At 38.2% G+C, this 22993-nt stretch overlaps 2 protein-coding genes across 6 annotated transcripts in view; one reads left to right on the forward strand and one right to left on the reverse strand.

The window, feature by feature from the left end:
- The window catches only part of exoc4 (exocyst complex component 4), a 119438-nt gene extending 109571 nt beyond the window's left edge, over positions 1-9867 (reverse strand). Inside the window, exons 1-3 of the mRNA XM_056235730.1 lie at positions 9770-9867; positions 6323-6512; positions 3019-3213 (exon numbers count right to left, since the gene is read on the reverse strand). Of these exons, the coding sequence (XP_056091705.1) occupies positions 3019-3213; positions 6323-6512; positions 9770-9849 (465 nt within the window). The 5' untranslated portion in view covers positions 9850-9867. The remainder of the gene's footprint in view (positions 1-3018; positions 3214-6322; positions 6513-9769) is intronic.
- A 3607-nt stretch (positions 9868-13474) lies between these two features.
- Positions 13475-22993, forward strand: part of chchd3a (coiled-coil-helix-coiled-coil-helix domain containing 3a) — a 69841-nt gene continuing 60322 nt past the window's right edge. For 2 of the 5 annotated variants that reach the window (XM_056235737.1, XM_056235738.1), the window contains exons 1-3: positions 13475-13686; positions 16371-16647; positions 16816-17001. In XM_056235737.1, the coding sequence (XP_056091712.1) occupies positions 13606-13686; positions 16371-16647; positions 16816-17001 (544 nt within the window). In that variant the 5' untranslated portion in view covers positions 13475-13605. The remainder of the gene's footprint in view (positions 13687-16370; positions 16648-16815; positions 17002-22993) is intronic. The other 3 variants (XM_056235740.1, XM_056235741.1, XM_056235739.1) reach the window with 2 other exon arrangements.

Below are 22993 nucleotides of genomic sequence, written 5' to 3' on the forward strand. Positions count from 1 at the left end.
GTTATATATTTCACATTATAGAAAATAGGCTGTGGATATAGAAAGTAATTTAAAAAAAAAAGATCAGGCTTTTTTGTTCAAAAAATGTTTTGTGTATCTGTATTCATCTGCTCCTCTCTTTCTCATACACGCATGCAAGGGGATTTTAAAGCAAAAAAGAACAAATGCAACTTAACATGGAGCGCGAGTCCAGGTAGTCCCCTCAGGCTTAGCTTTAATGCTGTCCTGAATCTGCAGCTACTTGCCATGCTGTCGCATTTGCAAAATGAATCTGAAGCATTTGTGTGGTTGATAAGTTCAATTTCCTCATTTCATTCACCTGACCTGGCTCACATGTCCCAGAGCCTTGATCTTCTATGCAACCTTTCCCTTATTCCTTCCATCCTTCTTTAAATCTCTCACTCTCTCTTGCTTTTTTTTACTGCATTAACTTGTATTTCTAGTCTTTCCATCTCTTTGCCTTTACCTCTCCTCTCCTTCAGCACTGAATGATCCTGCAGTGGCTACTGCTTGTTTATAGTTAGCAAATAAATCAAAATGGCTGTGAATGAATGTGCTGTATTATTTAGAGGAAAGCTAATGGCCTGTTGATAGTGCTCTGGAGGGCCATCACTGCGCACTTTGTGCACCGCTTCTGACAGACAGAGAAGGGGTCATGCAAGTCAAGGAGTTGTTCATGCAAATGAGGGTTGCATGAACCACAGTGTATACCAGGATCAGATGATCGGGCTCATTCTGAGTATGTGTAAGTGTGCCTGTTTACATGTCTTATTGCCAAACCAGGTTTAGTTGAGAAGACACTTCAATTTTCAATTGAGATAATTCTCTTTATCTTTGGGAGAGGAGAGAGGGAAGAAAATGAGGAGGCTAAGAGAGAGTACGTGAAATGACAGTAAAGGAGGATGGAGAGAAAGAAGAATAGTTAAAGGCAGGAAGAGGACATGGAAAGGAACAAAGAAGAAGGAGAGAAAGTAGAACAGTTAAGGACATGAAAGCAATAGAAAGAGGAAAGGACCAAGTACAGAGAGAAAGAGGAAGGAAAGGAAAGGAAAAGAAAGGAAGGGAAAGGGAAGGAAAGGAAAGGAAAGGAAAGGAAAGGAAAGGAAAGGAAAGGAAAGGAAAGGAAAGGAAAGGAAAGGAAAGGAAAGGAAAGGAAAGGAAAGGAAAGGAAAGGAAAGGAAAAATTAAGGACAAGAAGAGTATGGTAAAGGAAGAAGACGTAGAAGAAAGGAGTAAAGGAAGAACATGAAAATAATACAGAGAGCAAAGGGAAGAGGAAACAAACAGAATTAAGTAAAAAGTTGAAAGAGAGGAAAGGGACAATTCAACAGATGTGAGGTAATGAATGACAGCTCATCTGAAAAGCACACACTAGGGAAGTTAAGTTGACTGACAGGTACGACACGTGTGTGTGTGTGTGTGTGTGTGTGTGTGTGTGTAACAGACACAGAAAAGTGAGGGACAGTGTTTCCAGACAAGAGTTGCAAATTGAAACACCGTGTACACCGTAATCTCTGTTGGCAGTCCCAATACTCCTTGTCAGATTTAACACAGTCACACACACAGGAGGAGAAGAACCTCTCTGAGGAGGAGAACACCACCTGAGGGACCTGAGAGAGCAGGAGGATGGAAGCTTGTCATCTCTGACCACCGCTACTCACTGATTTCCCCTGTTGAGTGTGAATGTACCCAGAGAAACAGTGTGATCAAACACCTGATAAAAATGTGCTAAACAAACACACACTGAAAAAGAACACAAAGTAAAACCAAGAATCTAAAAAAACAAAACACCTGGAAGTCCATGTTTTGATGTTTTGGGCCCATGAGCTTTGATTAATGTAGTCAGTGGGAATGAATCACCTGACCAGAATTGGGTAACTGAATAGGCCAGTTTTTTAATCAGCACTGGAGCCGTGTTTAGAGCACATGTTCATGACACACCATGCAGTTTTGATACCATCTCCCCTCTCACTAAAAAAAAACAAATCACTCTCACTCTCCTAAATAACTTCATGTCACTCTCCACTATGTTGATATTTAAAAAAAAAAAAAGTAAATACAGTACACTACTGTTCAAAAGTTAGGGGTCGATACATGTTTTTAATGTTTTTTGAAAGAAGCCTCACATACTCACTAAGGCTGCATTTATTTGATACAAAAAATAATATTGCAAAATATTATTGCAATTTAAGAAAAAAACTGCTTTATATTTTTCATGTATTTTCAATTTAAATGTATTCCTGTGATAGCAACATTTTCAGAATCATTACTCCAGCCTTTAGTGTCACATGATCCTTTAGAAATTATTCTAATATGCTGATCAAGAAATATTTCTTATTATCAATATTTACAAATGTTGTGCTGCTTAATAACCATGATACATTTTTAGGATTGTTTGATGAACAGAAAGTTCAAAAGAACTGCTATCCTCTATGTTCTCTGAGGCAAGTTTGAGTGTGAAAGACCTTTTCATCAAAAGGCTAAGTTTCTTTATAATTTCTCTGAAATATCATGTAATGTTTGCAATATGTTATACACAAAAAAAAAAAAATATATATATATATATATATAGCCAACTATTTTATTGCCCATCTATGGATTTCTTAACACAAATATTAACAAAAAAGTGTCATTTTATTACTTTATTTTTATTGAACTAAATAGCGAGGTCTTGTTCATTCGCTCTTCCACTAAAAAATAAAAGTACTTTGTAATTGTAATTAATGTGTGCAATATATAATTAATGTACTATATTGTATAATTATTGTAATTAAAGTAATTATTGTATACAGAAGAACCCTTTCTCAAGCATCCCAAAATGCACATCATGAAATTAGTTGAAACACTACTATTAAGAGTGCAAAGCTCAAGGTAAAGATCTATAATTATTTTTATATTTTTATATATATGGGTACAAGCTAGAGAAACAAAAAATCAGCTAATATGTACTTACCATGGAAGGACTGAGATTTCTCATACCAACACAGTATTCACTGGCATCCACGAACATACACTCACCAGCATATCCGTGGCGTACAGGTAGTGCTTGCTGCCCATAGACGCCTCCAATTTCTGAGGAACCTGTTTGATGTTCTCGATCTCATCCAACAGGCTCAGGACATGCTTGTGCTCGACACCCTCGATCCACAGCTTCCTCAGTTCATCTCGCTTACAGTGGAGGAGCATCTTACAGGACAACAGGTTCTCCTTGACCTAAGCAGAGAGAAACAGTTAAAGACCCTTCACACTTGATGAAACAAGCATCATCTTTCCAGTTTTCCTTTCGCTGCTCTTTTTTCTTTGCATAATTATTTTCAAGTGTGTCAGCAGCAGGGGAGAATATGATAAACAAACATTTTCGCAGTAGATTAAAACCCAAGCTTAGTGGCTAATTTACACGGATATTATTTCAGACATCGAAGACAATTACTAGTGATGTCTAATGTTTCTTTTATGATGGCTCACCATGTTTCGGAGCCTGTTTTGGGTGGCGTGGGAAGCAGTAATTAGTTCATTTTTAATGTTCTTAAAAGAGCTTACAAAACATGCACAAACGTGAACAAATCCCAAAGCTGGATAAACAAACATTGAGGTTTTATTGGCTGCGTTGGGTTTATGTCTTCCGTTTTCCCACTTGCGCTCGCTCACACACACACACGCAAATTGAGACACAGTGAAACGTTTTTTTTGAGTCCTTGACTCAAACACATCTTTCAAGAGTGCAATAAACAAACTCGGTCACCTGTGTCTTTAAATAATAATGAGTAAAGATGGTGATTGGAGGTCCCTTGGCACCTCTCATCAAATACTTCAGCAGCATGAAGACAGAACTGCTATTCTCTATGTTCTCTGAGGCAAGTTTGAGTGTGTGTGCGTGTGGGAAGCCTGACACCAGAAGCCTGAGGGACGACCTATCAGGCCGCATGGCTGAGAGCGAAGATTAAGCACAAAAACAACACAAAAAAAGCTGTTGATTTGCTTTTAATTTCCCTTTTTGCGTCAAACTGCTACAGTGTTTTGTTTTCCCTCTAATTATGTCTTATAAATCATTCCCTGGGTATTACAGCCAGTATTATATCAGACTGCATGCAGTTTGTGTGTGTTAACGTGTTGGTATGTTATTACAGAACTATGTGGGCTATAAAGCAAAGCAGCAGTTGCGTTTTATCTCCACCAGCTGCTGACCAGAAGAAAATAAATATATGTGCCGTGAGGAAGTTATTTCAATCAGCCATAAACAAACAGACTGACAGCATGAAGATGTATTACTGTGTGATTGGCAGGTACGTGCCTATGGTTTTAAAATATATAACTAACTCATTGTGCAGCTACCTAAAATTAGGGATTTTAAACCAGGGTCCCTGAAGGTACTCCATGGGGTCTGTGGAGAACATTGACTATTGTTCAAAAGTTTGGGGTTGGTAAGATTTGTTTGGTTTTGAAAGAACCAAACATACAAGGGCAAAATAAATTGATGAAAAATGACATAAATTACACTTCTAAAGTTACAAAAGATTTCTATTGCAAATAAGTTCTGTTTTTTGGGGGTGTTTTTTGCTTTCTATTGATAAAAGTATCCTGAAAAGTATCTTTCAACATAGACAATAAAAAGGATTGTTCCTTGACCAGCAAATCAGCCTATTAAAATGATTTCTGAAGGATCATGTGACACTGAAGACTGGAGTAATGATGCTGAAAATTCAGCTTTTTTACATTTTAAAATATATTCAAATAGAAAACATATATTTTAAATTGTAATAATATTTCATAATATTACAATTCTTACTGTAATTTCGATCAAATAAATGCAGCCTTAAGGCATTTCTTTCATTTTTAAAAATCTTACTGACCCCAAACTTTTGAACAGCAGTCTATGTAAAACATATAGCTCTTAAATATTTGTGACAATGTCAACATTTGCAATTAATAATGTGTTAAGCATATACACTCACCGGCCACTTTATTAGGTACACCTGTCCAACTGCTCGTTAACACTTAATTTCTAAGCAGCCAATCACATGGCGGCAACTCAGTGCATTTAGGCATGTAGACATGGTCAAGACAATCTCCTGCAGTTCAAACCGAGCATCAGTATGGGGAAGAAAGTTGATTTGAGTGACTTTGAACGTGGCATGATTGTTGGTGCCAGAAGGGCTGGTCTGAGTATTTCAGAAACTGCTAATCTACTGGGATTTTCACGCACAACCATCTCTAGGGTTTACAGAGAATGGTCCGAAAAAGAAAAAACATCCAGTGAGCGGCAGTTCTGTGGGCGGAAATGCCTTGTTGATGCCAGAGGTCAGAGGAGAATGGCCAGACTGGTTCGAGCTGATAGAAGGGCAACAGTGACTGAAATAACCACTCGTTACAACCGAGGTATGCAGCAAAGCATTTGTGAAGCCACAACACGCACAACCTTGAGGCGGATGGGCTACAACAGCAGAAGACTCCACCGGGTACCACTCATCTCCACTACAAATAGGAAAAAGAGGCTACAATTTGCAAGAGCTCACCAAAATTGAACAGTTGAAGACTGGAAAAATGTTGCCTGGTCTGATGAGTCTCGATTTCTGTTGAGACATTCAGATGTTAGAGTCAGAATTTGGCGTAAACAGAATGAGAACATGGAACCATCATGCCTTGTTACCACTGTGCAGGCTGGTGGTGGTGGTGTAATGGTGTGGGGGATGTTTTCCTGGCACACTTTAGGCCCCTTAGTGCCAATTGGGCATCGTTTAAATGCCACAGCCTACCTGAGCATTGTTTCTGACCATGTCCATCCCTTTATGGCCACCATGTACCCATCCTCTGATGGCTACTTCCACCATGTCACAAAGCTCTAATCATTTCAAATTGGTTTCTTGAACATGACAATGAGTTCACTGTACTAAAATGGCCTCCACAGTCACCAGATCTCAACCCAATAGAGCATCTTTGGGATGTGGTGGAACGGGAGATTCGCATCATGGATGTGCAGCCGACAAATCTGCGGCAACTGTGTGATGCCATCATGTCAATATGGACCAAACTCCCTGAGGAATGCTTCCAGCACCTTGTTGAATCTATGCCACGAAGAATTGAGGCAGTTCTGAAGGCAAAAGGGGGTCCAACCCGTTACTAGCATGGGGTACCTAATAAAGTGGCCGGTGAGTGTATATAATGCTAATTAAATGTATTGTGAAATTTAGCTTTATTATACAGGAGGTCCCTGGTTGAGTCTTGGAACATGGTCCCTGATCTGGAAAATGTTGAAACCCACGGTCTAAAACATACATTCATGGTTATTAGTGAGTTTTCAAATGCAGATTAATGTGTGGCACACCTGTTTGATCTTGTTGCGAGAGCTGGTGATTCTCTCAGTGATGCTCTGGTAGGTTCGGATGGCTGTGGTGAGCTCTGTGTAGTGCTGAACGATCAACTCGTCCAGATCTCGGTCACACTTCTCATAGGCCTCCTCCAGGCGGCCCTTCTCCGTCTCTCGGTCCTGCACGTCATCACTGCTGGACAGTGTCCTGAACGAAAGATAGTAAACATATGCTACATCACCAAACTATACGTATATATAGTAATATGCATCAAAAATGTTTCATACATAACGATACTGAAATATCTGAAACGCTTCCAATAGCCTACTAATTTTCTGCAGAATAGAATATTGGCTCCGGATGAATATTGTTGGTGTTACAGGGCTTGATTGTGCGTATTGTGCATAATTTTCCACATGAAGCAGCCTCTCAGTACTAAATTTAGTTCTTTTGTGATGCTTATTGCGTATAAACAGTCAAACACACACGACATAATGTCAAAATTCTGGTCTTGGCGAGTATTCACATATGTTTTGAGTGAACGTAAACATTTGAGAAAGAAAATGCATGTATCAGTATAATGCATCTTTGTGTCAGGTCTTAAAGTGACAGCAGCCTAATATACCTGCTACCACATTATGAGATAATATTAAAAATATCTATATGGCAGTTTTTCCCCATGGTATCATTGTGGCCAGTGAAAATGCTGAGTGGCTAGTAACTTTAGAAAACCACTAGCCACAGTGGCTGGTGAGCAAAAAGGTATAGCCACACACACACACATATACAGTGCTTAGCATAAGTGAACACACCCATGCTAAAGTTGACTAAAAAGAGGAATAAAAAATAATCTTTTGGAAATTGATCTTAATGTCTTAATTTAAAAAATGAGGAAAACTCCAACCTTTAAGGACACCGATTTTCTTTGTGAATGAATAATGTATCGTCGTAAATAAATAAATGTTCTTCCTTAAAATACAGGGTGCATACGTCAGGACACCCCTATGTTAAATTCCCATAGAGGCAGGCAGATTTTATATTTTTAAAGGCCAGTTATTTCATGGATCCAGGATACTATGCATCCTGATAAAGTTCCCTTGGCCTTTGGAATTAAAATAGCCCCACATCATCATGGGGCACTTTCCATAAGATCATCTCTCAATGCAAATCAAACCAGCTATTAGGCAAACTGAAATAAAACCATGCCAATGCACTTTTGAGCAGGCTTTCTTATTATTTCTGATACTGGAAAATTTCAATTTGACTGCAATACACTTCTACAGAGCACAGCATGAACGCCAGAGACAAGGCTGCACCCAATATAAGCTCATCCTGTCATCATTATGATACAAACTTTCAGACAGATGTTGTTGGATTTTTTGCCATCGCAACAAAATTTCACCACAATCCATCATCAGATGCCCACCCACTCAGAGAGACCCGCTGGGGCCGATGCCAATCCACCGAGTGTCCAAGTCCGCAGACTGCCAGTCACAGCTCAGCTCGCAAAGTCTGTTCTGAACTCATTTCCACTGCGGTGTGGCTTTAAATCAGAGTAAAGGAAGGCAGCACAATCTCCCAAAAGAACTCATTACATTCATTCCAGTCTCTGGAGCTCATAAAGATATAGAAGGAACGTCTGAGAGCCAGTTTTCTATTCAGTAGGGAATGGTCCCTTCAAGCTCGCAGTGAAGCACAGATCATGTAGATATAGCTTCCGCCCATAGACTCACTCTTTTTTTTACCCCAATGGGTTGCCCTGAAGACATCCTAATGGAAACGGCTGAGGGATAAAATGGCGATAAAAGGACCGTGAAGCAGAGTGATGGATCTCTGACACCTTATCAGCTTAACTGGGCTCGATGGAAGAAAATACGTTTAATCTATGTAAGCAAGTAAAGTTCATTACAACTCAACCAGGCATTACCAACAGTCATGCACTGTAACTATCATTATCAGTTAGGCAGTAACTTTACTTTAGCACACTATATTGGGTTCTGGCTGCCATCTATCATCAGCTGAGAAACGTTACACCATGAGGGCTTCAAATTGGGCTCCTCAGAGTCGGATCTGTCACATGTTCCACAAGGCAATGAAAGTCTATATGTACAAGAACTTCCTGTCTTCATGATAGACTCTTCCCTGCTTTCTCAATGGCCTTAAAAATAAATAAATAAATAAATAAACTGTGAAGACTGGAACAAATCTATAAATATATTACTTATATATTTAACATCACATTTTATATATAGTGTTTTTTCCACTGTAATTTATAAGATTTATGGTTCAACTTTATTTTAGATTTCTTTAACTATAATGCACTTATATCAAAAAATATATTGTATTGTGTTTATGTTGTATTGCAAAATTCTTTTGCTGCTGTTGAGGTAGGATACGGGCAGTATTGGGTAAGTTACTCTAAAAAGTATTTAATTACTAGCTACCGAATACATCTTCAACACTGTGTAATTAGATTACTGTAATAATTACTCTCTCTAAAAAGTATTGCATTACTTATTACTAGATACTTTCCAAATCCCATATCAACCTAGACCAGTTGAACAATACAAGGGCAGACACAAAACTGCACATTTGATTCTTTCAAATAAACAATATACAAATTGCATATAAATTATTGTTGAACTTGAGTGAATAAAGGGAGAAAGTTACATTAAAAACATACATTTTAACATTAACATTTTATGTTAAATCCACAATTTTTTATATAAAATTGTTGTATAGTCAATTACATAAGAAGTAACTGTAACTAAATTACAGAATAATTAAGAATAATTCCTTTACTTTTTCAAGGGAAAGGGTTAAGACGTAAATATAATTATAGATGTAATTACAGATTAATAACAGTTCATTAAATATAAGTACAATGTAAAAACATACACACGATAAGTGCATTGTATCAAATTAATTTAAATGTCAGTACATAGCCTAGTTGTTAAAGACACTTAACATAAAGTGGGACCAATTTTCTATTGTTGTATTTCCATGTTATTGTTCTTGTATGTTGTTATGTGTATTATTTATATGTTGACAACCAAAACAAATATTCAGACAGCGTCTATGATGTTCAAACAGTGCTGTTTACCAAGTTTTGAAACACAGTCTCTATTTTGAAACTCTGCCAGTCCTGTCAAAACATAAGTCCATTTAAACAAGTTCCTACAGTAAGTTAAGTATGCCTGCAAATTCTGTCACTCAGAGGACCTCACAGCAAACTATAAACTTGAGCTGATGAGACGTAAAGCCACTTAAGTAGTGCTTGTTATTTAATCCATAATAGAAAGAGTTCAATATAACAGAATAACAACAGGATGTATTGTTAGCAAACATGCTAACTTAACCGGTTATCCATTCATGTCGTTTGCTTCGCAAAAAGAAGGTGCAAAGATTTAACGCAGACAAAATCAGGCTGGCCGGCACAGACATTGTAAAAATATCGTGCTCACCTTATTACAGATATAAGCAAACCAGAGGGATCTTTGCTTTTGGAGACAGCGCTCCTGTATCTGCCTGTGTCAGCTGCCATCTTTCCGTAACTACACCCAAACAACTCGTGACGGACTTCAGCCAATGGGAAGCCTCCCTCAGGCGTACAGGGATCGCTGGGAAATGAAGTATTTTTGGCAGCCATGAAACGTGAAGGATAGGATGGTAGTGATGGAGAGGAGGTCCGACTCATTCCGCGGCTCAACAGTTCGTTTCAAGGAACCATATGCATAATGAATCACTTATTGCATGTATTACCAAACTATAAAGTTGGTAGTCCTTTTTCACCTAATTGCTAATTTTTTCATAATTTCAAAGAAACAATCACACAATGATTTTGGAACTGTTTATTGCAAAGTGTTTTGGATTGGCTGTCGTTTTATTAAAATGAATTTATCCCAAACTTTTGTATTAGCCAAAAATAATAATAATGTTGTGCCTCTTTGAAAATTGACCCTTTTCGTATTAAGTTTAGCTATAGGTTTACTTATTACTATTCCTTGCAAAATGTTACATTCATAAATGTAAAAAAATAAATAAATAAAAATAGGCTACTTTGTTTGTTTTATTGTTGTTGTGGATAAGATGAAAGATTCTTCAAAGAACTAGAATTTCAATTGCTTGTATAGTCTAAAATGTATAAGATGTATATCTTGTATCTTATATGTATAAGGCTATAATGCAAAATGCTTTTATTATGTAGTTCATTTCAGAATTGTATTGTAACCCAGGATATTCTGTCTATTATCCTTTTGCTTGTAAATGTTGTGTTCTTATAGTTATAAAAAATTAATCACATTTTGCTGTTTATTTTTTAATTTTGCTGTTTATTATTCCTGTTTTGATAATAAAGTCTATATATAATAAATATAATTCACATATTAGACAATACAAAAATTCATTTACATAATAATAAATAAAATATACACTAAAAGTAATAATGTACATTTAATTTTAAACGAATCATTGTTAAGACCAGTTTTGAGAACCAGTTCAAACACTCAAAAGAATGTGAAAGATTTTTTCACAAATCAGACGTAGGCTACATTAGCCATGGGAGCAATGTGGAGCGAAAGGTGAAGGTTGTTAATTGCTTTCTGTTCCTAGGATTTATTGCTCTGGACCTGTTCCCCTCTATCTCCTGACGATCTCTGCTGTAACAAACAGGGAGGAAAGGGCATTGATTGTGTGGGAAAGGGTCGATCTGGCGGTCTCCTCTTTGACTGATGTGTCCGTGGACAGCAGAGATAACATAGTGGCCAATTTTGTGCCGCTTCAAAAAAGGAAACAATCACGGAGACTCTGAGGTTATTTTTTCCGTTAGCTCCTCTGAGCCTTTAGTCAGATCCAGAAGTTCTTATCAGCTTCCTCAGAGGCCCATCATTTCTGAACAATCTACTGTCCTTTGCTGATGACACTGGGCTTAGGTTATTTCTCATCACCTAGTGCAGGATAAAAGGTTGTCACGATGACGCCTGAGGACACGTAGACAAAGACAGCCACCCACTAAAGGACAGAATGCCCACACAGCTCATTTGACATGAGGAGTTCAGGAACTTCTTTTCTACAGCTAAGCAGTTTTGGGACAGAATGCATGCATGGTTAAAAAAGAATGTAATGCCTTTTGAGTATTGCATTGCTGAGTATGGGTTTTTTTAATGTGAAAAAAATCTTTCAAAAAAATCTATACATTTATTTACACAAATGTAGAGTTCTCCAAGTTTGCTACAAGTTTTGTAGCATTTCAAAATCATTTTAATTTTTTATTTCAAACCTCAAAGCAGCTGAAAAAAGAAACGCATTAAAGCTCTCTATAATTAGGGTGAATTGCCCTAATGTGGGACACTGCCTAATGTGGGACACCTAAGGTCTAGTGTTTGTAGGTCCCCCAAAAATACATGAATGACAGTGAAACTATGGGTTAGACAAAGCTGTGGTGCCATGTGATCAAAATCACATGACCTATCAAATGTCCAATCATATTTTAGGGTGGAGCAATCATCAAACAGGAGACACTTTGTGTGAAAACCATCCGAAGGTTAATGACATAGAGTTTTAACAAATTTGATGTTAAGGAGTTAAATAGATTTTAAACAAAGCAATCCTGCTACTTTTTAGCCTAATATGCTTATGAAATGTTTGTCCATCAAAAAATAGTGTAACTTTATGTGTATAAACTATATATTTTATATTTTTTTATCAAATTTCCTAGTGTCCCACATTAGGAAATGTGGTTTCCAAATCCGGGACAGCATGATCAGCCTAATGTGGGACAGTACTTCAATGAGTCAAAAATGTGTGGTGGGGCATGGTTTAAAGATTTGTTTTTAAAAATGTAATAAAAATATTAATAATGTTTATATTAGACAAATCTTAACTAAAGAAAAAAAGTTTCACCAAGGCATTGATGAAATGGAAACAGGATTTTCATGACCTTTTTTCAGAATCTGTGGTCAGACATTATTTGCACATAAATATGTAATTCCTAATAAATAAGTCAAAGAAACTCACTTTAAAATAATAAATAGATATGATCCATGTAATGATTTTATCATTAAAGAAGGGATTTCTCCATTATGCTGTTTTTGTAAAGAGGAAACAGAAACAATTGTACATTTAGTTTTTAGTTGTAATTATACCAAATTATTTTGGTCCAAAGTTTCTCTGTTTATTTTTTAGGTGTTTTACAAATTCATCACTATAACTGATATAATGGTCTTGTTTATGGATTGTGATACTGGTTTACTGGAAATGGATAATACAACTAAAACAATTGTTATTTTACATGTTTCATCCATTCATAACCAAGAAAATTACTAACTAAGATTTCAGAAGAATCTAAAATAAAATAAGATTGTGTGAATAAGAGTCAATGTGATTTTTTGGTCTTTTATCATAGATTTTTCAGTGTCCCATATTGGGGAAACAACTGTCCCACATTAGGAAGCTGCAGATGATTTCAGACAACTTGCAATAAGATCACTAATATGTCTATAATATCTCTTATGAATGGGTTATCTGAATTTTCTCTTTTGATTTGATTAGGACACATACTGTGGTTTTTAAAATGGTATTGGGTGTGGATTTAATGTTTTGGTTACACATCGCAATATGTCACAGAAGTCTAAAGTGCAAAAAATGTCCCACATTAGGGCAATTCACCCTACTTGCAATATGTATTTATTTTATAATTTGTTTTATTTATTTATTTTTATTTATATTTTAGTATTTGTTTTTGTAAACACCCCCCCCCCCCCCCCCCCCCCTTGTTATTTGAACAGATTTAATAAAGGTTAAAAAGTCCTTGTGTTTTTCTTTACTAGAATTGAAATGTGAAATTTTAAAATTAAATAGGTGAATATTAAAGTAGAAGACATTATTTACAGTTTAGATTGTTAGATTATTAGATTATACTAAAAGGCAACACAAAAAAGCCTGTTGTAAGTCATCGTAGCAGCAAATTATTTATAATTATTATGCTCTAAAATAGATCTGAAATGCTTATTGTCCGAAATAAATAAATAAATAGGCCTATTCTTTGAAATCCAATACATGTGTCTTCCATTTATGTTGTCCAATAGAGACAGTAAGCACTTGCGCTCAACGAATGAGAGTCGTCTTTCTTCGCCAGTGCCAGGTGGGAGGGGCTAAAAGCGGAAGCGCTGTGTGTTTCTAAACTTGAACGTGCGGCCCTGGTGCTCGCGCGTAACAACCTGTCAAGTCTTTACATTTCATAACTACTTAACAGATTTACATGAATTAGCTGGTTAAAGACCAGGGGCTTGTTTGACCAGGAATGGGAGCCAACAGCAGCACGCGCCGCGTGTCTTTTGAATCGGATGAAAATGAGAACATAACGATAGTGAAGGGCATAAGGGTGAGTGGCACTCATGTCTGTTCTCCTCCACCTGTCAAATGCACATCACGCACGGCTTTAATTCACCTCTGCTGTGATTTGAATGCATGCGCGGGATCGTGATGAAGGCATCTAACGTTAACAGTCTTAACTTATCTAACGTTAACTGGATAAACATTCTGTCCCTGACTGCCTTGGACACTCACTTCAGCTGACCTAGAAAACCGAGTTAAGCTGGAAAACAGGTTATGCAATTTATAAGCAAGCCTACCTAAGAAGAGTTACTTTAGCAGACACTTGTTACAGTTCAAGCATTACAATGTCAACCCCTCCTCCCCCCCATAACTCCCATTAACTCCCCTTAACTCATATAGGTTAAACACTCACCCTTCACACAGCTGTTTATGCCAGTTGATACTGGTACTATATTTATTTGTTTTGAATGTTTGTTTTTAAACAAGCAGCTTATTCACACTTGCTTTTTAGAGACTGTTTTGTTTTGTGCTGGTGTTTTTCAGTGTTTACATAAAGGAGAACTTAGTTACTGCAGTGGTCTTCAGCCTATGTGAAGAGATACAGAGACCCCTTGTAATTGTATAAATCTATATAAAAATATGAGTCTTGCATATCAAGCCTAGTCTACAATAATATATACATTTGAACAGTCTCATATTCATATATATATATATATATATATATATATACTCTACCAGATGAATGAATATGTATTTTTTTAATTTACTTAAAGCCTATTTAATTACTACTACTATTATGATTACTATTTTTATTATTATTGTTATGATCAAATTTTAATAAAAAGTTAATAATCCCCCTGTTGAAGGCCCTGACTAAGGATTATCCACGGTGGCCGAGGGAGCTCAACGCGCTGCAACTGAAAAAAAACCCCATGCAAATAGAAAAAACCCCAGCAAATTAAGAAAACTTCTTTATGAGTTTGACAACACGTGCTGCAAATACTCACAACAACACAACCAAATACAGAAATGTGCTGTAAATAGCACAGACCACAACGAAAATGTTTCAAGGTGACCTCAACATGTGAGTAACCTGGCAGGTACATGCTTATTGTTCAATGTCTATTTGTCAGTGGTGTTGTTGATGACCTAAAAGGTTTGTTTTTTTGTTTATTTCAACATCCTGATCATGTGTGCGTTGTGAGTATTTGCAGCACATGTGTTGTCAAACTGATGAAGATGCTTTCTTAATTTGCTGATTTTTTTCTATTAGCATGCGTTTTCTTCAGTTGCAAGCGCGTTGAGCTCTCTTGGCCACCGTAATTATCGAAAAATCCACTTTCTTATACTCAGTCACACAATTATTATATTTTAATTCTTCTAAGTAAAATATGTTTAGGAAGTTAAAGAACTTAATTAAGGCATACTTCAGGATTTAGCATTAAGCTTTGTATTAGTAAAAAACCTGTAGTATTTTCGAATTACCATGCTTTCCACCCTCATATCCCCTTGAGACGAGAGATTTATGTATTTTTTTTCTGGAAAAAATCCTCCGATGACGCAAAAGTCGTCATTTTGCGTCATCGGAGGATTTTTTGGCCAGAGGCTAAAGACTACAGCCAGTAGAAGGAGCTGTTCCGCATGTTTTCAACCCGCCTATTAGAGGGTGGGATCTCACTCACAGAATGTACACATAGTGTCAGCCATCTCTTGTTCTGTGGAGCAAGCTGTGTAGTAGGGGTTACCATCCTCTTTTTCCCGGACATGTCCGGCCGTCGATGTCCGGGATTCAGCTTTTGCTTTCTGCAGTCGCCATTCATTGTTTACATGCACACCTTTTGTTTCAATCTAACTGAATTCATTCCGATTGGTGAATCTGAATGTAGTGTTTACATGAACGCTAAACAAGTGATCGGTTGATGTGCGTTTTAACATTGCTAAGAAAATTCCCGCTCCTCCATGAGAGATACGAGACTGGTGCGTCTCACAGGTGTCGCTCATCGGTAATCACGCCACCAGCCTCGCGCCGTTCTCCCGCGGCCCTAGCCTCGTCCTGCTCGCCACAGTAAACATAATGAATGGCGACTGTAGAACGCAAAAGCCGAATCCCGGACATTTTGGGCGATCTCGAAACACATTTTCGGGCAGACTCATCACGGAGACTCACTAGTAGCCTAGACTTGTTGTTTAACTACTGCGCTCTGTTACCGGTAGGCGTGGCCTCCTAGGGCAGCGAAGCAAGTGCATTCTGGGAGTTGTTGTCTTTCATCCACATAAGTCAAAAATACATTTTCTGGCTTTTCTCAGTCTAGAAAGCTCCAAATTAAAAAAATAATTTCACATTTCTTCTACATAAATGACCCATTTTAAATACACATTAATCTTTCCAGAGGTGAAGTATCCCTTTAAATGACTGAAACTAGTAACTAATTTTTTTTTTTTATAACTAAACAATATTTTACACTGATTGAAATCCAGCAACTTACTATTATTATTATTTAAATATTAGTGTCTATAAGGCCTATATTTATAAGACAAACTTGACATGCCATCTTAAAAATGCTGTCATACACAAGTGCTTTTACTCAAGTGCTCAAGCAGAATGACCATTTCTAATGAGCTGGCATTGTTTATCATTTATTTTACATTTCTGTTTGAAACTAGAGAATGAGCGGGAATATTGTCACGATCACAACACTGACATTTGTTTCCTTCATTTGTGTTCTTCAGCTCTCAGAGAAGGTCATCGACCGCATGAGGGAACCCTCAGGCCCACCGAGACCCCAGGCACCCAGCAGAACCCCTCCTGCTTCTCCCCCTGTGGTTGATCCTCTGCCAGCACTGGTGCCAATATCTCCTCCATCTGACCCTGTTACTTCCCTTCCACCTCCTCCCTTGCCAGAGTGGGTAAAACTCCCTGAGCAAGTGACCACTCCTGCACCTCCTCCTCCTCCTCCTGTAGAGGCAGCACCAGCTGCATCAGTGGGTGTTGTATCAACCCCTGCAGGTGAGTCCATTTCTCCACCTGCTTCCACAGCTGAGCTTATAACAGCATCTCCACCTGTGGAAATAATTGCCCCACCTCACTCCTCCAAACCCAGACCCCTTCCTCCCCTTGCTGATTCTGTCCCCGCCCCGCCTGCTTTTGAGCTTTTCACACCTCCTCCCCCTGTAGAAAGCATTCCTACCCGTCCTATCACTAAAACTGCTGCTGAACCTGTCTCTGCTCCACCTGTGGAAATAACCGCCCCCTCCCCTCCAGCTGAATTTGACACCCCTGTCGCTTTTGCCGCTGAAACTATCCCGCACCCTCCTCCGAGTGTAGACGAACCTGTGGCTTCTCCTCCACCACCTCCTGCCGGTGAGTTGGATTGTTCTGTAACGTAACGCTGACACACATACATGTGTTCATGTGGTTTGCTCGTGAATTACACTCGAGGTGTTTCACACATATTGCACAGTGCACTTCAGTGCCTGTCATTCATGAGCGTTAATGATACTCCTCGGGTAAATTGCATCTTGTAAGCTCTTTGAATGTGTTGGTACACCACTGTGAAGGGGTAATATTACGCATCAAGTCATTCTGGGTAATTCTACGGAGTTCAAACTTCTCTTAAACACTTTCAGAGTACGTGGGTGAAGTGGAGCCACAATTTTCCTTGAATAAAGTGTTCTGGAATATAAAAACATCCACAGTAGTCGTTATTGTTGTACAGAATCATAAAAAAAATGTTAATGCATTATAATGTGGCAGGGACAGTGAGAAAGTTCATCTGAAAATCTAAATTCCGTCATTTACTCACCCTCATGTCGTTCCAAACCCATAAGACTTTTGTTCTTCTTCAAAACACAAATGAAGATATTTTTCCCTCTATTGAAAGTTAATTCCATCAAATATTCAAGAATGCTTCTAAAAGTTCATAAAGGTATCTTAAATGTTATCTGTTCATCATACAATGCCACCATGTATGCTCAGAAGTCTTTGATTACAAGTCACAGTTTGTATGGGTTATTTTTCTGATGTCTTTATGAAGCATCAAAGTTTTGCTTTAATGGATGTTCAATTGAGGGACAGAAATCTCTCAGGTTTCAATAAAAATTGATTCATTTGTGCGTCGAAGATGAACAAAAGTCTTACGGGTTTGGAAGGACATTAGGATGAGTAGTCGTTGGCTAAACTATCTGTTTAAATGATTTTTGAATGTGTATTTTCCTTTTTTCTGCAAGAACGAAGCACATCAATCAGAAATGCACACCTGCTGACTCCAGTATGATTGAGATTTATTTAATCTACTACCATATGGATTTTTAAAAATTAGATTAACAGTATTTTTTATTTTTTCCTAAAAGTTTAGTCCTCTTGATGTTAGTGAGTGGGCCTGGATCCTTCCATATTATGATTCATAGCTTGTGCCTGAGTGCTAATGAAACGATTAATTCTAACTTGTAATAGAGTTAATGAATCAATGCTGTAATTAGGAACTCCACTTAAGCCAGTTCAGCCTCCAAGGTACCTCGAACAGCATGTCCTCCCAAAAGTGTGTTGATCCGATCACATTTGCAACCGGTTTGCTTCTCATTAGCAAGTAAGACTTTGTTCATAGATCTTTCAATCGGAAGTTTAGATGCAGTTTTGAGCGATTATAACTGAGATGCCTGTTAGGAAAGAACCCACAATTCTTTGACATTTTCTTCAGTTACTGAACGTGAGTCACATGACTTTCGGCTAAACTATAAATCTTTCCCAAATGATGCTCTTGCTGTGCTCAAAGTCAATTTTTTGATAACATAATGTACACAATAACGTTTGGTAAGTTTCTTCTTTGATTTATGTAGCTTTGCTAAAATATCTGGGATTAAAAAACTCAAAACGCTTTAGACCCAGTTTACACCTGTATTTAGCATCGTCCATTTGTGAATACCAGGTGTAAACAGGGCCTAGAAGTCCCGATCAAGTACGGAATTTAAGACCGGGTTTGGTGCTTGGGACAGTCATTATAGCAGAGTGATGCATTTCCTGTTTTGGGGCTGGTGCAGCAAAATGTTTTTTTAAACACATTGTGTATTTATAACATTAACACACAATGTATCCTTTTGTCAAACAGCATATGCTAAACATGGATTTGGACGTTTCCTCCATGTCTTGTCTTTTTTCTGAGCTGTGAGCTCCCTTGCTCCCACCTCCACATAATTAAGCTCATCTAATATGTATTGAAACAGTGGCTGTCAGCTCAAATACGTGTGAAAATTTCTGTGTGCGCCCTCTCGGCCCATAATAGTAGTGTAACCTGCAGAGTCTGTGGGCTGGAGCTGACATTATATGAACTGGCTCTACTTACAGAGAGGGAAAAAGAGACGCCCGCATCACACATAACGAGACAGCTCCCTGTTAATGAGACACAGATCTGCTTAATGAGCTCTACCATGGAGGCTCGCACACACACTTGTTTTTTCTCTATCCGTCTATCTAAAACTCCCTACATCTCAATCTGTCTCATGGTTTCTCTTTCCCACGTGTTCGTTTTTCTTGCTGGTTTGTGCTTTCCTTGGTATAATGATGACAGAAACACTTTTGTGTTCACTATAAATATGTGTTCTGGGATTATGTAATACAATGACAGTGAATAGCATAACCCTGTAATTCTCATCATACCCCCTTTGAAACTAAGGAAACTTGCTAAAACATTTAATCTTTTATTATATATATATATATATATATATATATATATATATATATACACTCACCTAAAGGATTATTAGGAACACCTGTTCAATTTCTCATTATTGCAATTATCTAATCAACCAATCACATGGCAGTTGCTTCAATACATTTAGGGGTGTGGTCCTGGTCAAGACAATCTCCTGAACTCCAAACTGAATGTCAGAATGGGAAAGAAAGGTGATTTAAGCAATTTTGAGCGTGGCATGGTTGTTGGTGCCAGACGGGCCGGTCTGAGTATTTCACAATCTGCTCAGTTACTGGGATTTTCCATTTCTAGGGTTTACAAAGAATGGTGTGAAAAGGGAAAAACATCCAGTATGCAGCAGTCCTGTGGGCGAAAAAGCCTTGTTGATGAGAGGTCAGAGGAGAATGGGCCGACTGATTCAAGCTGATAGAAGAGCAACTTTGACTGAAATAACCACTCGTTACAACCGAGGTATGCAGCAAAGCATTTGTGAAGCCACAACACGCACAACCTTGAGGCGGATAGGCTACAACAGCAGAAGACCCCACCGGGTACCACTCATCTCCACTACAAATAGGAAAAAGAGGCTACAATTAGCAGGAGCTCACCAAAATTGGACAGTTGAAGACTGGAAAAATGTTGCCTGGTCTGATGAGTCTCGATTTCTGTTGAGACATTCAGATGGTAGAGTCAGAATTTGGCGTAAACAGAATGAGAACATGGATCCATCATGCCTTGTTACCACTGTGCAGGCTGGTGGTTGTGGTGTAATGGTGTGGGGGATGTTTTCTTGGCACACTTTAGGCCCCTTAGTGCCAATTGGGCATCGTTAAAATGCCACGGCCTACCTGAGCATTGTTTCTGACCATGTCCATCCCTTTATGGCCACCATGTACCCATCCTCTGATGGCTACTTCTAGCAGGATAATGCACCATGTCACAAAGCTCGAATCATTTCAAATTGGTTTCTTGAACATGCCAATGAGTTCACTGTACTAAAATGGCCCCCACAGTCACCAGATCTCAACCCAATAGAGCATCTTTGGGATGTGGTGGAACGGGAGCTTCGTGCCCTGGATGTGCATCCCACAAATCTCCATCAACTGCAAGATGCTATCCTATCAATATTGGCCAACATTTATAAAGAATGCTTTCAGCACCTTGTTGAATCAATGCCACGTACAATTAAGGCAGTTCTGAAGGCGAAAGGGGGTCAAACACAGTATTAGTATGGTGTTCCTAATAATCCTTTAGGTGAGTGTATATGCTTATGTGTCTAAATAAATACATGTATTTTTTTATTTATTTTGATATTTATTTTTATTAATTGAAAAACTGCTGTATAGAACATTACATTTCTATACAGCTGTCACTTGCTGAAATAATAATAATAATAATAATAATAATTATTAATGTTTTATTGAGGGAAAAGTATAGATTTTCAGTTTTTCCAGGTTTTATTGTCTTGAATAATGTTGCAATCTTTGAAAGCAATTAAACAATGAACTTTGTGTCATTAGGCTAACATAGTTATTTTCTGTATTTCTTGTTCTATTTTCTATTGCATACAGCATTTAATTAAGCTTATTTAATTAAGCTTTTAAAGGCTTATTTAATTTTTAGAAAAAAAGTAATATAGCATTGCAAAAAGTTTAGCATAGTTGAGGCGAACATGTTTGTCACAGTACGGATTGTGGTCTGAGACCTGATTTTGATCATAATTTTAGACAAATTGTGCAGTTTCTGCATTTTGTAGGGCAGAATTAGCCTGGATGCCAGCCCGAACCCCGCCCACAACATTGTTTGGTCGGGAAGTTCGGTCTGGACTCGATCCATTGAGGAGTAATTATGATCGGTTCAGAATTAGTCGGGCCAATCAAATTGCCAGGGCGGGCTTTATACGATGATGGACAGATGATCTGCAGTTACGTAATCATCACGTTATCAAAGAGCGCTTGGGTTGAACTGGTTTCCCTCAGAGATGACTGCAGCTGGAGAATTGAGATGTATAGATTCCGCTATTGCGTGTTGTAAAACAAATCGACAGATCATTCATTTTAAAAGATGAACAGAGAACTGCAATCAAGGCATTTGTCGTTCGGAAAGATGTGTTTGCCGTCCTTCCTACGGGATTCGGCAAAAGTTTATTTTATCAGCTGGCTCCGATGGTCGCTAAGAAGATGGGACGCAATGAAAGCCCTGTGGTCGTTGTGGTTTCTCCTTTGGTCGCACTCATGGAGGACCAAGTAAAAGAAGCAACACTCATTATTTTACTACTTCTTCCAGCGTGCGTGTAGTTGAGGTCTGTTGACAATTTGCGTAGCTCATAAAAAAACACTTACTGCGTTGCTCTGATTGGTTGTAGGTCTATCCAATTGAGTGCAGAGGTTTTTTTTTTCCTGGTTCGGTTAAGACAAGCCTCATAATCAAAGCCCTATGGAGCAGTATCAGACTCACATTTTGACTTGAATATGAGTATGATGAAGTCAGGCTAGGGCAGAATAGTTCTCCCCCCTAAAAAAAATTGTCCCGATTTATTCACCTTCATATTGTTTGACTGTCTTTCTTTTGTGAAATGATGGTGAACAATTACCAAACAATGCTTACTGAAACTTAGTATCTACCTCTATTAAAAATGACCATACTGAATAAGCCTCTACTAAACTTAATGCTGTGCCCCATTTGCTGATGACTCACTTCTTAAATTGTGTCTCTTTGCCACAGCTCTTCTTGCCTTAAGAGGCTCAGCTCATCTTCTGAGGTCAAAGGCTGTGACCTTAATGAGGGACATTGATTATGTGCGCCCACGAGTGGAGGTATTAAGAGAAGCTGTGGATGATCGAGTCCATCACTAAATCACGGCAGAGTCCCTGCGCACGGTGATTAGACAGTGGTCAAGGTTGATCCTCCTACACGTTCTCAGCGTACCATGAATATTCATACGCAGGGCCCACACACCGTTTTCCATTACGCTCTAATTACCAGCACACAAATCCTTCTTTGTCTCAGCCATACATAAACATACATTTCTTTCCGTTACATATTAAGTAGCTCCTTGAGGAAATGATCTTTTTGCCCCATTTGCATGTTGAAAACTTCCATGAAACCTGAGAAGATGAAAGTGTAGGATGAGAAAGATAAGAAAGATATTGTTTGATATTCCTGGGAGTCTCTTCATGTGTGTAGAAAGATGTTGAGGCTCGTTTAAGTTGGATCGTGAGGAACGTGTAATGGTTTAGATTAGCCCCTCCTCTTCTCAGGTCTGAAGATTAATGAAACATCTTATGAGACACGCAATTTGTCTCTGTCTGTTATCTCTCTCCCGACTGCCCGCAAGCTACTTTTTAAAATTTCTGCAGAGAATGATGGAGGGCGTGAAAGAGAGAGAAATATCTAAAGATGATGAGTTTTTCATCTTTAAGCATTACTGTTCTCACTCAGGAGTGACACGGGCACCCAGACGGTTAATGTCGTTCTGAACTTCTCGGTGACCTCCTGCGAAAAAGCCCTGGAAGACTCTCAGATGGTGTTTTAACATACGAGCTGGTTATCCTTTGAATCCACAGAACTCCTTTCTTTATCCTTTTTAAATATTAAAGCCCAGTTTAAATTAATGAATTATGGGAACCTAGAGCCTGAATAAATGTGTGACACTGTAGAAAAGTC

The sequence above is a fragment of the Rhinichthys klamathensis genome, unplaced genomic scaffold, assembly GCF_029890125.1.
Source record: "Rhinichthys klamathensis goyatoka isolate OS25496 unplaced genomic scaffold, OSU_Roscu_1.1 h1tg000430l_1, whole genome shotgun sequence".
Lineage (NCBI taxonomy): Eukaryota > Metazoa > Chordata > Actinopteri > Cypriniformes > Leuciscidae > Rhinichthys > Rhinichthys klamathensis.